This window comes from Clupea harengus, chromosome 12 (assembly GCF_900700415.2).
Source record: "Clupea harengus chromosome 12, Ch_v2.0.2, whole genome shotgun sequence".
NCBI classification, from domain to species: domain Eukaryota; kingdom Metazoa; phylum Chordata; class Actinopteri; order Clupeiformes; family Clupeidae; genus Clupea; species Clupea harengus.
The window spans coordinates 23,626,931-23,641,930 of NC_045163.1; the positions used below are offsets into that span (position 1 = coordinate 23,626,931).

General features: G+C 46.3%; 1 protein-coding gene across 5 annotated transcripts in view; it reads right to left on the bottom strand.

Annotated features, from left to right (window-relative positions):
• dennd1a (DENN/MADD domain containing 1A) overlaps window positions 1-15,000 on the bottom strand; it is a 96,571-nt gene that overhangs the window by 25,356 nt on the left and 56,215 nt on the right. For all 5 annotated transcript variants that reach the window (XM_031578157.2, XM_031578155.2, XM_031578159.2 and 2 more), the window contains 4 exons: window positions 12,548-12,648; window positions 8,654-8,699; window positions 3,599-3,700; window positions 350-475 (listed from right to left, as the gene is read on the bottom strand). In XM_031578157.2, the coding sequence (XP_031434017.1) occupies window positions 350-475; window positions 3,599-3,700; window positions 8,654-8,699; window positions 12,548-12,648 (375 nt within the window). The remainder of the gene's footprint in view (window positions 1-349; window positions 476-3,598; window positions 3,701-8,653; window positions 8,700-12,547; window positions 12,649-15,000) is intronic.

The window sequence follows — 15,000 nt, forward strand, 5'->3', positions numbered from 1 at the left end:
CACATTCACATCACGGGTCAGAAATCACTCTTGTATCTGAGGTTTCAAACTGGGTGGCAAACCGCCTATGATCCACATCCATCACTGTCTTTATTTTTTTCTTTCTGTGAGGGACCCCCTTGCTTGTTCCATTAAGTTAAATGTTTTGATATTCTTGGTAGTCCTCTGTTCATCATTCCTCTCACTTGAGGCGCACACACACACACACACACACACACACACACACACACACACACACACTCCTCTCACTCAATCACTCGTACTGTTACAGATTCCCTCCATCTCTCACACGACTGACAGTCTTTCATTTTTAATTCGATTCTATTGGCTCGCCTGCTCCGTCTCTCACCGGCTCGATCTGTAGTGCGTTCCTGTAGCTGCCGAAGAGGGCCGCCTGTGCTTTGAGGAACGCCCGGGACACTCCGTCGCCGGTGGTGGTGGAGACCTTCTTCAGGCGGTTCTTCAGGGACGACACCTGCAGAGACAACAGAACCCATGTTCTCACCACGGCCAGGGCAGTACAAATAGCAGAACATTTGTGTTCTAACACTGTAACAGCTATGAATATACCCTCTTGCATGACTTCATGTCTTAGTGTCTGCTAAAATCTCTACGTAAACTAAAATGCCGACACTAATCCACATCTGAATGCCTTCAGAATTAAAATTAGAGAGAGAGACACTGTTCTTTTGCAGGCGGTAATTCCTGGAGTGGTAACCTGTACACACGAGAGAAAAGAAGACCCAGACATAAGTGGCCAAATTGTTCAGATGTGCACCGTATTGAGGGTACGATGCAGGCTTCAGTCCCCCAGGCCAGCGGCCTCAGGTACAGGGCTGTCCAATCCCGTCCCATGGCCCAGCAGGCCTCACTGCCTCAGGTACAGGGCTGTCCAATCCCATCGCATGGCCCAGCCCAGTCAGTCCTCACTGCCTGAGAGCAGAGCGTGGTCGACGGTGCGGGAGAGCCAACGACATTATTCTACTTGAATAGCCTTTACGAGACGGCCGTTTAGGCTTAATGCAGCGAACGCATGCCCACAAGGCCTGAAGTAATCCATCCCGCTTTCTCTCTCTTTCTCTTTTTACACACACACACACACACACACACTCTCGCCCTCATCTCTCTCATCTTTTTTTTCTTCTCTCTCTCGCTCTCTCCATCTCGCTGTCCCTCACTTCTGCTCCCAGTCATTAGGAGCCCAAGACCAAACCTTGTTAGCAAAAACTTTTTAACCCCCCCCCCCCCCCCAAAAAAAATAAACCATCACCAGAAAAAAAGGGAAGAGGAAAAAAATGAAATACGTCTCTCAAAAGATTGGAAGAGAGGGCAACGGAGCACGAATGGATGCAAATGCAGCCTTCTCTTCCCTTCTCCTTAAATCCGAGTGACAGTTCCACTAAGGGGATTTGAGTCAGGATAAACAGGACAAAAAATATGTATACACAGACACAAAAAATGGAGTTAACAATAATGAACAAATGGAAATGACAAGGGGACTGGGCTATCTGGCGTTTTCTTTCATGGCGACTGGCATCCTGTGTGTGGCTCTTATGTGGCCTTAAGTATCTGCACTGCGTCCGGTGGTAGGATGCTCGCATGGAACGCAGGTTCCCGTTACGACCCCAAACTCAGGAGGAGATCTCAGTGTCGGTGCTCTGTTGAGTCACACATTATTCAGTTTTTTTTTTTTTTAAAAGAAGGAAAGAGTGTATATATCTGTAGAGTATATCTGGGCTTTAAAAAAAAAAAAAAAAAAAGGAAGAAAAAAAAAACTGGTGCGCCGACGAGCAGGCCGAAGCAGATGACCACGGAGTCGGAAGTCTCTCGGGGCTTTATGGCATTCCTGCAAGCAGGGGGCCTCAGGGGGACCCGCGGGGCGGGGGAAGGGGCGTCCAAGATCTTTATGGGCCCCGCGGCCTCTGATGTGGCGCGGCGCTCCTGCAACACCACCGTTTAATCACCGCGGAGTTCCGTTAAAAAGGGGCGCTGGGCGGAGAGGGGCGCAGTCGGTGGCCTCTACACTCAGTCGCTGGCCAGTTCATAAAAAAGGGAGAAAAAAAATTGAAAACGCCTCTGAATGCCCTGTGGTGACTCACACAGGGAACAGGCAGTCAGACCCCGCAGCCTTGTGGGATAGAGGAGCAGAGGAGCCAGCTCAGTGCTCAAGGCCAGGCCAGCTCACAGGGGGGGGGGGGGGGGCTGCTGCAGTGGATAGTGGGGGGGGGGGGGGGGGCAGGCAGTCCTCCAGACACCACAACCCCACGCTGGGGAAGAGGGAGGCCTGGGGGTTTTCTGGGTCTGCCGAGGCTCCCATGGGCTGAGCAGACGCCGCAGACGAACTGGACTCTGGAGTCTGGTCGCCCCGTGGCTCGGGCTAAATTAAAGCCAGAAACAGCCGAGGGAGTTGGAGGTGAAGCCTCAGAAAACCTCAAGTGCATGACGGCAGTGTTGCAGGGAAAAAACAAATCTTCAAAACGCGAATAAAAGTTTGAAATGGTTTGACGTTTATGAGGGAGAGCACACACACAAGTGGGTATGTAGGTGACTCACTTTACTAACCAAAAACATCTTGAATCACATACAAATACAGGCCCATTCCAGCACTGGTGAAAGCCAAGACTGTACTTAAATCGTGTACAGGACAGGCCCCACGATGATACATAACCATACCGCTATGTGTCATACTACCATTCATAATGAGGTCTCTTCTTGAGTTCACCTCAAACAATACTGGGCCGTCACGGATTTAAACGGGCTCCTAGGCTCCTAATGAACACTTCTCCCTTGCACCTTGCATCCCATTGTTGACTTCAAACAACATGATGCTCCTCCTCATGACCACGCCTGAATGCACACCACCTGTTAACAACAGTGTGACCCTCTCCTCTCCATACACACACACACAGAAATAGACCACCTAACGAGGCTCTCATGCATGGTGGCTGCTGTGTGTGTTTGGCAGTGGGGATCAAACGCAGCAGGTCTAGTGGCCTCCTCCTCCTCCTCCTCCTCCTCTTCCTCTCCTCTTAGCCCTGTGCTCCAGGGCGTTTGATCAGGTCATTACCAGGCCACTTTAGATGCAGGTGGCCATACAAACACACACATGCATGCTCACCCACACAAGGACATGGACACACACACACACACACACACACACACACACACACACACACACACACACACACACGCGTGCGCATAGGCGTGCACACACTCATTCATATACATGTATTCACCACACAGACAGGCATAAAACTGAATATTGTGCATTCTGGATAACTGGAGGGGAAAGAGGTCTTCATGGCCAATTTGATGGCTGTGCTCCTCACAGGAAAGCAGTTTGATTGGGTTGACAAGCTCAAAGCACAGGGGGAATAGTTGGGGAAGGGGTGGGGGTGGGGTCGGTAGCTCTGGGGGTCCAAAGAAGCGTTTTCGAACATTCTGCAATAGAGCCCTAATCACGCACATTCACCACATCATTGGGTAGGCTCTGAAGGTCATCACACACACTCACCACATCATTGGGTAGGCTCTGAAGGTCATCACACACACTCACCACATCATGGGGTAGGCTCTGAAGGTCATCACACACACTCACCACATCATTTGGTAGGCTCTGTAGGTCATCAAAAGCTGTCTCTAAAGTGTTGGTGTCCACATTGAGCACCACCACATCATCCAAGGCCATGCTCTTCACCTTCTGCAAGGAGACAGAGAGAGAGAGAGAGAGAGAGAGAAAGAAAGAAAGAAAGAAAGAAAGAAAGAAAAGATGAATTCCTACAACATGCCCTTTCCTCCCTTGAGAGGGGTGGCGAGGGGTATAAATAAGGGAGAACTGAGATCAGCACTAGTAGTAACCGCTGACCAGTTATTCAGACAGGCTTCCAGCGATGCTGATGCAGGGGAAACATCGCTAGCAGGAGACGGCACTACCACTTTGGGACGTGCTGCTGTCGGAGAAGGCTTGCTTTCTATGCATCTTTCAAAGGCTGGAGAATGTAAAATAATACACCTAGGAACTAAAAGCTTTTATAGATTCTTTCAATGTTACATCCATAAAGGGGGTTTTACTTCACCACCAGAAATGGAAACAGGATTTCATTGTCAAAGTGAGGTATTGACAATCCATGTTAAAGGATGTTCATGAAGTGTTTCTTATAACACGCACAAAACAAATGGTGCACATCTGTAACACATCTATTTTTCAGTCTAGTGCATGGGTCGGGAACCTGTGGCTCGCGAGCCACCACTGGCTCTTTTGCTGACGGCCGGGGCTCTCGGACAAAATGGGTTAGAGAAAAATATGGAAAAAAAACGTGTAATCAAGGGATCAGCCTAGGCCTAGTAGAAGGCTAAAATAACAGTCAATACTACTTATATTAAAATTACAAGGCTTCGTGAATAGTGGCAAAATACGTAGGTCTATCTGAGTGATTTCATTTAACTTTCCACCTCACTTGACTCCGTCACCATAGCCTGCACAATATTGTTACATACGCGGCTGGTTGCCATGCCAATATACATTTTTTTTTTTTTTTTAAATCACAGATTTCCCTACATTTCCGTCAACGAGAAAACTTTGTTAAAGTTGATAGGCTAGAGAAAAATGTCAAAAAGGAAAAAGACGTATCGTGCATCCCTGGTGTTTCTATCAGCGATTTCGGTATGGAGGTTGCCGACCTGACCTCGTCTGACATCTGGGTGGGCAAGTTCAAATCACTGAACGATCAGCTGGAAGGAATCGCACGTCAGCGAGCACAGCTTGCAATGACATGGGAAAGCTTCCATCCGAAGACGAACTGATTCTAAAAATGATTCTGATTCTAAAAAACTTGGAATTAACTGCCCATTACATATTGCACATTGCAACGTGTTGGTATTGCTGTGTTAACCATGTTCGGTTCCACTGACTTATGCATGTGAGAAATCTTTCATATATCTATATAAAGATGAACCTGCGCTCGCGTTTACATGATGAAAGCCTCAATGCTTGCATGAAGCTTCACCTCATTGAATATGAGCCAGACTACAAGGCCATCAGCAACTCTATGCAGCACCAGAAGTCGCATTAATCCCTGGTAGGCCTAATGTTCAATTTCGAGTGTTGTGTTGTTAACGTTGTTAACTTCATGTAGTTAACTTCTGTCATTTCCCATTGCCATTTACATATCAAGTTAGGCCTACTAGTACCATAACTTTTAAAACTAGTAGAAAATGTATTAAAAAAAAACTCTGTTGAATAAAAGTAACTGTTAGTTAAATATCCAAACTTTTTCTTGTAACCGTCTTTGTGTGGCTCTTCTGAGTTAAAACATTTTTAAAAAAAAAATGGTAAAAGTGGCTCTCCAGGCAAAAAAGGTTCCCGACCCCTGGTCTAGTGTAAGTGTGTTAGAAAACAGAATTTCTGAGGGATTTTAACAATAATGTGTCTGTGATGAACTCTCCTCTCTTGCCACTACCACCGCACTTTAGTCCCTGCCTCTAATTGCCAGAGAAGGTGTTGATCCCTTTACCCCCGCCGGTTCCCCAGCATGAGTGACCAATGGGAGAGGAGCTGACCTCTCACCAGCCAATATAATAATAATAGGAGCAAGGCAGGCCTCTCACTCAGTAATGATAAACCTGCAATGAGGGTCTCTACACCGGGGTACCAAAGCGAGCTACCAAAACATGGCGTGCCCCCACCCTCACACTGGGGCCTTAAAGAGGGGTCTGGGCCATTTTTTTTAAACTGGACCACAGGCCAGGGCCCTCGGAGCTAAACAGGCCCCCGAAGAGCTCTGAACGATCGGGGCTCTTGATTAATACATCATCATCAGGCTCAATCAGCCGAGTGATGAATCGAGAGGGTGGCGCCGAGACCGCGACCTCAGAGTCAGAAGAGGGGGTGACGGGACGGGCAAGAGCGAGGATGATGAAGAGAAGAGGGACATCGGGACCCAAGGAGGGATGCTTGCTCTTGTCAAGGCCCCAACCCCCCCCCCCCCCACCCCCTCACTCCCTGTACAGACAGACCATTAATCATGCCTGTGGCTTATGGCAAGCAACCGGCGGATCAAACCTCGGCTGGGCCCAGCCAGGATGCATTCGAAGGCGACTGAATGGGCTTTAATGACTACAGAGGAGCAGCATATTAGGAAGCTGAGAATGGCCCTTTGCACAGCGAACGCATGCGGATCGATGCGCCGGCCGATTGTCCGGCTGCGCAATTAGGGGCTTTTTGTCCAGAGGTGTGTTTCTCACCCTGAGGATGAAAGCCTCACTTCACAGACCTTTTCATTACGAGGCTTTCACTTCTGTGTGTGTGTGTGTGTGTGTGTGTGTGTGTGTGTGTGTGTGTGTGTGTGTGTGTGTGTGTGTGTGTGTGTGCGTGCGTGTGCGTGCAAGAGTGTGTCAAAGGGTAAGGTGTCGAGGGTCTTTGGGGTAGGCACAAAAAGGCAGCAGGGAGACAGAATTTACACGGCTATATGCTTCTTCATATGCTTCTTCAGGCCAACCAAGATAAACCAGTTTAGATTGCTATGTGGTGTTGTACATGTACAATAATGGATATAGAAGTCATAGAAGGCTGGTTAAAATTACAACAAAAGTCTGTTGCGTCCGCCATTAGGGCACGGTGAAGACGTGCCTATGAAACGCTTCGCTTAGCCTCGTCCGCCTAGGCTGCTCCCGGAACAGACCCTCAGGGGTGATCTGCAGCAGCTCCTCCTGCTGATAACTGGCGAGATGGTCAACAGAGGGATACGAAGCCTCCTCCCCAGCAGTGGGAAAGTACTGCACTTTGAGCTCCCCTTCCTTCTTCACTGCTCGAACCCACACCAGGTCAATGGTGGCTCCCCGGCCTCGAAATCCACTCTACTCTTTGAGTAGCTTGATGTGGAACACATGCTTCGTCCTGTGCCTGTCTGGCATGGTGACTTCATAAGTCACTAGGCCCATCTTGCGCAGCACCTCAAAGGGGCCTTGCCACCTCGCCAGAAGACTACTGTCTGAAGGAGGCAGAAGCAAAAGCACTTTCTGCCCTGGATTGAAGGTGCGGCTACGGGCAGTCCAGTCGAACCAGGTCTTTTGGTGCGGTTGGTGCGAAGTCGTCACGGGCCAGGCTGCTCAGACCTGATGGACCTGATGTCCATAAAGCAGCTCAAAGGGAGAGTAGCCGGCGGATGCTTGAGGGATCTCAGTATGCAAAGAGGATATAGGGCAGCCACTGATCCAAGTTGGCACCCGTTTCACACACAAACGTCCATCCGTCTGCGGGTGGTATGGTGTGTATCTTATAGCCATGATCCCTAACAGAGCATACACCTGCTTCATAAACCCAGAGTTGAAGTTGGTGCCCTGATCTGTTATGATTTCTCTGGGGATCCCAACCGGGGAAAATAATCGGATCAGACAGTTTGCTACTTTGTCTAGACTTGATGTTGCTTCAATGAAAAGCCTCAGGATAGCGGGTAGCATTATCACATATGTAGCGGTGCCCTGCCCTGCTCTTGTCTAAGGGACCCACTATATCCATGGCAATCCTTGTAAAAGGAACATCTATAATTGACAGGCTCACTAGAGATGCTTTTGTGCCTCTGTTTGTGTGGGTCTTAAGCTGGCAAGTAGGACAGGACTTACAGTAAACTATAACCTCCTGGTACACCCCTGGTCGGTAAAAACAGCACGCAATCCTGTCTATGGTTTTCCGTTGCCATAGGTGACCTGAACAAGGGATGCTATAGGCCAGATGTAATGTCTTGTGCCATAGAGCCTTAGGGACCACAAGCTGCTCTCCCTCAGCACTCACACACTCCCTCGCTCAGCACAAAACATCCCTGGCCACACATAAATCTCATTTCTCATTTCCAGAGGAAATTCACTCTAAACAAAAGTTAAAATGGTACCAATTGTAACACTGATAAAGGCAGGCCGTAACAACAATATCAACAAACAGTTAACGGTAACATTCTTCATCGAAAAACCTTAAGAATGTATTTATTTATTTCACGATGGCGCAACTATGATCTTCGTGAACCTGCCCATACCATAGCGTCCTGGGACGGGAGCGCACTTCCTAAGAACACAGGAACGATGCAATGGCAGCAAGACCTCTTTCAACATTGTTTGTTGGACAAACATGATATGGACACAAACTAATTATGTCTACCCATACTGCATACAAACTTGATAACTTGATACCACAGCGATTTGTCAAAACTATTGTACGATAAAACAAGGATTTCCAACAACGGCAAATGAATGAGTATGAGTGAAATGTTTTGACGTGGTTTCAGCAATATGTCTGCTCCCATATGCTTCTACACACACCAACCAAGATAAACCAGTTATGATTGTTATGTGGTGATGTACAATGATGGATATAGAAGTCAATGGTTAGAAATACAACAAAAGTCTGTTGAGTCCGCCATTAGGATGCAGTGAACGATGTAACGCCTATGTGTGTGTGTGTGTGTGTGTGTGTGTGTGTGTGTGTGTGTCTTTATGTGTATATACATGTGTTTGTGTAGTTGAGAAGTACAGATGCAATGCCTGGAAAACATTTCAAGTCAGTAGAAAAAAAGATTTCAAGTCCTCAACTACGATGGAGAATCTATATGTCCTCTGGCTATACAGGGCATAGTACCGGTATAGAAGATGATGACCAACTCACCTCCATCAGGCTGGAATGGACACCAATGAGGTAAGGCATGGGGGCGCTGTGGAGGGGAAACATACAGCTTGAGGTTAGGGCTTTCTGCTTATGTACATATTGGCATAGCAACGTGCTTTACATCAAAGCAGAATTTGCAAGAATGAATAATCACCACCATTGCAAACATCAAGGAAATCATGTGAACAGTACACAAGCACTATTTTTGACCCAAAGTTTTCATGTTTCAGATGTACTGTAGTAGAGACATCATGTTTCTAAATATCCAAGTCTTCATGAGTTTAACTTCTAAATTTTTCCTCTGCTCAACTCCTGTTTAAAAACTGTGTCTTATTACCCGAGGTGTAAATGCGGACACACAACAAGGCAAGACAAGTCAGACTTCGAGGAAGGCTGGGACTGAGAGTATCAGTCACACACACACACACACACCCTCTCTAATAACCTCCACTGTGGGCACTACCACCATGGGGCACTGGGAGAGCTTTTCGACCAGGGGTAAAGTCCTCAGCCGAACCTCCTCACTGAGCCGCCTCACACTAGAGCCTCCTGTCTAAAGGAGATGGCCATTCTCCCAATGAAGCCTCGTCAGAGTGGTGGAAGGGAATTAGAGGAGGAGACGTGTCTGAGCGGGGAGAGATGTGGCTGATTGGGTACTGGTCAGAGAGAGAGTGAGAGAGAGAGAGGGGGACGAAGAGAGGGGGGGGGGGGGATGAGGGAACCTGTCACCCGTCACGGGCGCACCGAAGCCAGACCCGCCAGCCTTTAATTAAGTGTCCTCGTTTCCATCTCCTGTGCCATGACATTCAATTAAAATACAGACTCCTTTTTCGTCAAATGAGAGGGTGGTGATGGTGGGGAAATAAATAAATAAATAAATAAGTAGATCCAGCTAAAACTCGTGGGCTCTCAAGAGCAGCTAGAGAAAGTCAGGCAAATAAATAAACAAACGTGGAAAAAAACAACAGCAGTAAACACACAACTGGATGTTTTGGCCGACGCTAATTTTCACTCGTGCCCAATTATTTATTACAGTCGGCCAAAACATGGAACGGGGAGGGGGGGGGGAAGAGGGGGGGCGTGAAGCTGGAGTTACGTGATCCGGCAGGGGCCTTCAGCTGGCCAACTGAGCCCTGGCGGGGGAAAAAAAAAAATCCTCGAAAAACCTTGACATCAAATTAGCACTGGGCCCTGTGTCCTCTGTCTTTCCACCGCGATGCAGTCAGCCAATAGCGGCGAGCGGAGACAGGGCGCCCACACCCCGGCACACATCACACGACGCGCATGTGTCAGATGAGTGATTAGCGGTTTTTCGCAAGGAAGAAAAGAAAGAGCGATAATTAGCTTACTTGCCCTCGTCACCCACCCCTTACCTAGACACCCAGCTCCCCTTAATTAACACTGGTTGCCGGGAGATGAAAGGTACTTGTTTAGAAAATAATAAAATCCTTAAAAAAAACACACTGCTTCGTTTCCAGAAAAGTGCATTCATGTGACTCTGCCGCATTGTGATTGGCTTGCGTATGGTTATACAATCACACACACACACACACACACACACACACACACACACAAACACAATGGCTCTAATTAAGGACCTCATACTTAATCAGTGTATCTATTGCCATTTCAGTTTGTTTGTGAAAAGAATGAACACTCGCACACGACAGTTGTGAGCCAAAGAAACATATTCCATAGCAACTGTCGAATGACAAACAGAATAATACAGCAATGTCCGGAATTTAAACGAGGCGCTCTGGAGGATGGGGCCATTTTCTTCTGTCTTTTGTCCTACACCTCCAGCTCCTCCATTCTATTCTGCTTTCTTCTGCACCTCCGTGTTTCTCTCTCTTTTGCACCTGCCTTGACAACACATGAACCATTAAACAGAGGTGTTGGCTTCAGTTTCCCCAGCTTAAGTGTCAGCCCAATCAGCTGTTGCTGCAGTGTGCACCCACACAGCAGAGATGCCAGCTACAAAGTCTCACCACGGCAACCATCTTCTGCTCATCAAGCAGCTTTAGATGACGTGTTCTACACATGCAGCTGTGATACAGTGTATTTACAAAAAGCATACGCTTTTAGGAAAGACGGTTTTAAGACATCTAGACATTCTGAGACACTACATAGGCCTTCCTAGGGAAGACTACTAGGTAGAGATACATAAGGGCTAGAGATACATAACTAGGGTGACAGCCAACACCTTATTGAAGTGTTGGTTTGTCGAGCATGGCAGACCACCCCACTCACACTTAAGAGTAGGGATGGGTATCGTTTGGTTTTTATCCGATACCGGTACATAACCGATACTTTTAAAACGATACCGGTGCCTAAAATAAATTATAAATTACGATTGACGACATTTAAGAAAGGCTTTTTTTATTGCCAAATATATGAACTGTTTAAAGTAGATTATATATATATAAATAAATACAAAACACTTTTTTAACTTAAAACTTAAATAATATATGAACTGTTAACAAAAGTTTAGACTATACTTAAATAAATACAAATAAATACAAAACACACACACACACTCTGTACACACACTACAGCTTCAATACTTCAGCAAGGCTTTTTTTATTGCCAAGGCAATTTTTTTTCTTCAAATTGAACAATATATTAACTGTTAAAATATATTATAAATATAAATACATACAAAACACTTGGCTTCCAACTACAGCTTCAAACTTTTTAACTTCAAACTATGAACATTATATTAACTGTAAACAACAGTTTATAGTATACTTAAATAAATATAAATAAATACAAACAGCTTTAAACTTCTTTTGCAAAAATATGAGCATATTTGCCTTTGGAGTCAAAAATGTATTATTTTGTTTGCATTTATTTCATGAAATTTCACCATTTTATGATTTGTTTATACCTATCTTTTCTATCTTGTTTATAGTTAATCTTGTTACTTGAACACACTGAGTACGAGAAAATGTGTACTGCCCCTTTAAGAGACTACCGTTGGTAGTTTAGCTGTCATCTCCGTATATTTTTCAGTCTTCGGTTGCTGATCTGCCGTTGACACTTGCCTTCTCTCCCCTCTTTTCACGCAATTATTTTGTTGCATTTGCTGCACGTTGCGTTGTTTGAATCTTTTTGTGCGAAATACAGCCACACTTTTGACCGTTTACCTTTCGGTATTTTCTCTGTTAAAAGGTTGATGGCTAGTTTTGTTTGTGCTTGCCTGCTCTTCACTGTCATAAGACTGTTGCTATGAAAACACCAATGAGCGTGAGCGACACTGAACAAAGTTTACATTGGAAGCTGGGGCAGTTTTACATGTGCCCCACAGAATCTGCCTAGCGACCGTGTTCAATTGGCTCAGGCACCGAAATGAAGCACCGAGATCTGCGTTGCATTTCGGTCCGGGTAGGTACCGGTTGTATCGGTACCCAACCCTACTTAAGAGTGGCCCACACTAAAGTCTTGAGGGCTTTTAGATACAAACGATAGAAACGGAAGACTGTGTCGTTATCTTTCCGATTTGAGACTGCCAATGGGCCACAGAGATTCGAGTTTACAAAGACATTCGTGATGTGCCCTCAGTGAGACAAAAGCCTTGTTCCACAACGCACCTTTTTTAAAGAGAAGACTTAACTACCTGGCTCAAAATTGCGTCACAGAGATTCGATGAAGACATTCGTGATGTGCCCTCAGAGAGACAAGAACTTTGTTCCACAGCACACCGTTTCATAGAGACACTTCATTAGCTGGCTCAAAACTGAAGTTGATGTGAATCCAAGGCTAGGCACTCAATACCTCTTTAAACCCCACAACAACTATATGAGTATTTATAATAAGAGTGTTTCATCATGCAGATTGTGTTTTCTCTCTCATTTCTGCTGAGAGCTTGAGAGGGCCCAGCTGCCGTGCACTCACCAGCAGTAGTCGATGAGGTGCTGCGGAAGGACAGGAATGTAAACATGTTGCCAGTACATGGGGTACAGCAAGGCCGCCGCTCCGTGGACACAAGCCGTTAACTGTGGGAGAGGGAGAACAGGGCTGCCATCACATAAAAAACACACACAGTCTTACTTACAGAGACACAAATCAGTCTTACTCTGCTGAAATGATGCACAAAAGATCAGATTCAAAACCAAAAGGAAAAAGTTAAAAATCATTTGTGTGCACCTAGACATCAGTCGAACGCAACTGTGGCTTCTCCACTCTTAAGTACTATTCACTTCTAAAAGAACCTCCACATACACATGTTTGAGTTCTACTTGCCACATATTTTCATTTCATTAATTATTTCTTATACATGAATAATACTATCTAAGTAGATTGCAATCTTAACATAGCACAGTATTTCAAAATGATTAATTAATCATTAAACAATCATTGCAATACTGAATACATTCAAAACTATGCTTTGCTAATTTACAATTTTTGTGAAACACACAGCACGGAGTATAACTATCTCTTAGGCCTGGATTCTATTCAGAGAGTAAGACCATGAAAACATGAGCTTTCACACTTTTGGGAAAAAGCAAGGGAATTGCAAGGTATCAGGTTATGCACAAAATGTCCTGCACCTTTGTTCCTCATAAATATTAAAATGATGTTTATGCCACTCCTTTTGGCAAAAAAAAAGCCAGCACCGCCACACATCTTCAAACAGATGCTAATTTGGCCCTGAGCTATGATTACAACTTCAAGGTTTCACATTAGACAGTGTGGACATGACACAAACCAGGATGTTTGTCAGGGGTTTCACATCAGGGCTCATGATTATGCTCGTAAAATTCATGAGATGAAAAACACGCCGTGAGATGCCTGCTTTCTTCTCTCCCTCTCTCTCCCACACACACACACACACACACACACACACACACACATTCACACACATTCACATTCACACACATAAACTGGAGATAGCACATGTTCTGCTGCATGTAAGGAGGGAGTGTTATCCAGGCAGCTGTGAGCCAGCATCCTCCGCTGCCCGCCGGTCCCCGCTGCTGCTACTGCTGTTGCTGTTGTTGTTTCTCTCCCCGCCACACGGCACCACACGGCCTGACTCCTGGTGATGTCATCACCCCTTCCCATAAAGCCTCACCGCGGGGTTCTGGAGCATGTGCCGGCGCGCGTCGAGGGTGGGGAGGGGGCTTGGGTCAAACAGTGAGCGGTCAGATTAGTCAGGGCCATCAAAGCAGCACAGGCCTGGCGCTGCCCGGGCCGGCCTAATTGCTCATGCCGGGAAAGGACGTCTTCATTTCCTCTATGGTGTTTTTTTTTTTCCCCCTGCGTAACTGTCACTGCAGTCTGGCGGAGCGCTGCTTGGCTTTGTGCGTCAGGTAGTGAGGAATGCAGCACATGGCAGCAGACATGGCTGATCAAAATCAGAGCCCCCCCCAATAAAGAGGCAGATGTGTCAATAGCTTTGGCGGCACCCAGTTTTGCGCAAGGCGTTTCATCCGTTTCTATATTAAGATCCGTCAAAGCCAGGGGGGAAAAAAATCTAAGTGGTTTTATTCTTTTTTTACTATTTTTACCTTGCGGAAGCCCCCTTTCACCCTTGCTCGTCAATCAAACTGGCCGCGTGCCAGACATTTCAGAGCACGCGTCTAAACTAGTTTAATCTGGTCTGAAGTCTGAAAACAAACGAGGGGTGGGTGGGTGTGTGGGTGTTGGTGGATCTGCGTTTGGATCCTTTCGCGGAGACGTCCCTGTCCCTCACACTAGAGGGAGGCGAGGCTGGCTGCCGCTGGGAGGCCCTGGGGAACGCCTGTCACGCTCCCATCCAGGCATACCTGGCAGTCCCTTCACATCAGAAGAAGTGGAGCCAGTCTGGGATCCCGGAGATTATTCGCATCCTCTTAAGGACGGAGTATGACAACAATGTCCCAATGACATGACAGGAGACTTCTTCCGGTATCTTCTTCAGTTAAGTTGATACAGCACAGGCCTGGAGAACCACACTAACTAATATTAGAATGGAGCTGTATGCCCATTTTAAACACACTTCAAACCCCATGGAAGAGGTTTTATAAAATATGATGGGAAAACATTGAGGGCTTAGTCATCTTGACCAAAGTGAAAGTCCTCTCAGAAACATCATTTGTGTTCGAGTAAGGCAAAAAGCTTTCTTTCTGAACCTTCCAAAGAAACCCCATTAACTTACATCTTACACCTGGCCTCTCAAAAACACTTACAAAATCAATACACATTAACAAAATGAAAACTTGTTGGTTGGTTGTAAAGGGGAAGGCCGTAATGGCTAGCTGACCATATGTCGCGTTAGAATGTCTCTATTATTGTGCATTTTGACAAAAGAGAGGGGGGGGGGGGGGGGGGGGGGGGCTGGTCTTGAAAATGTCTTGAAAAAGAAC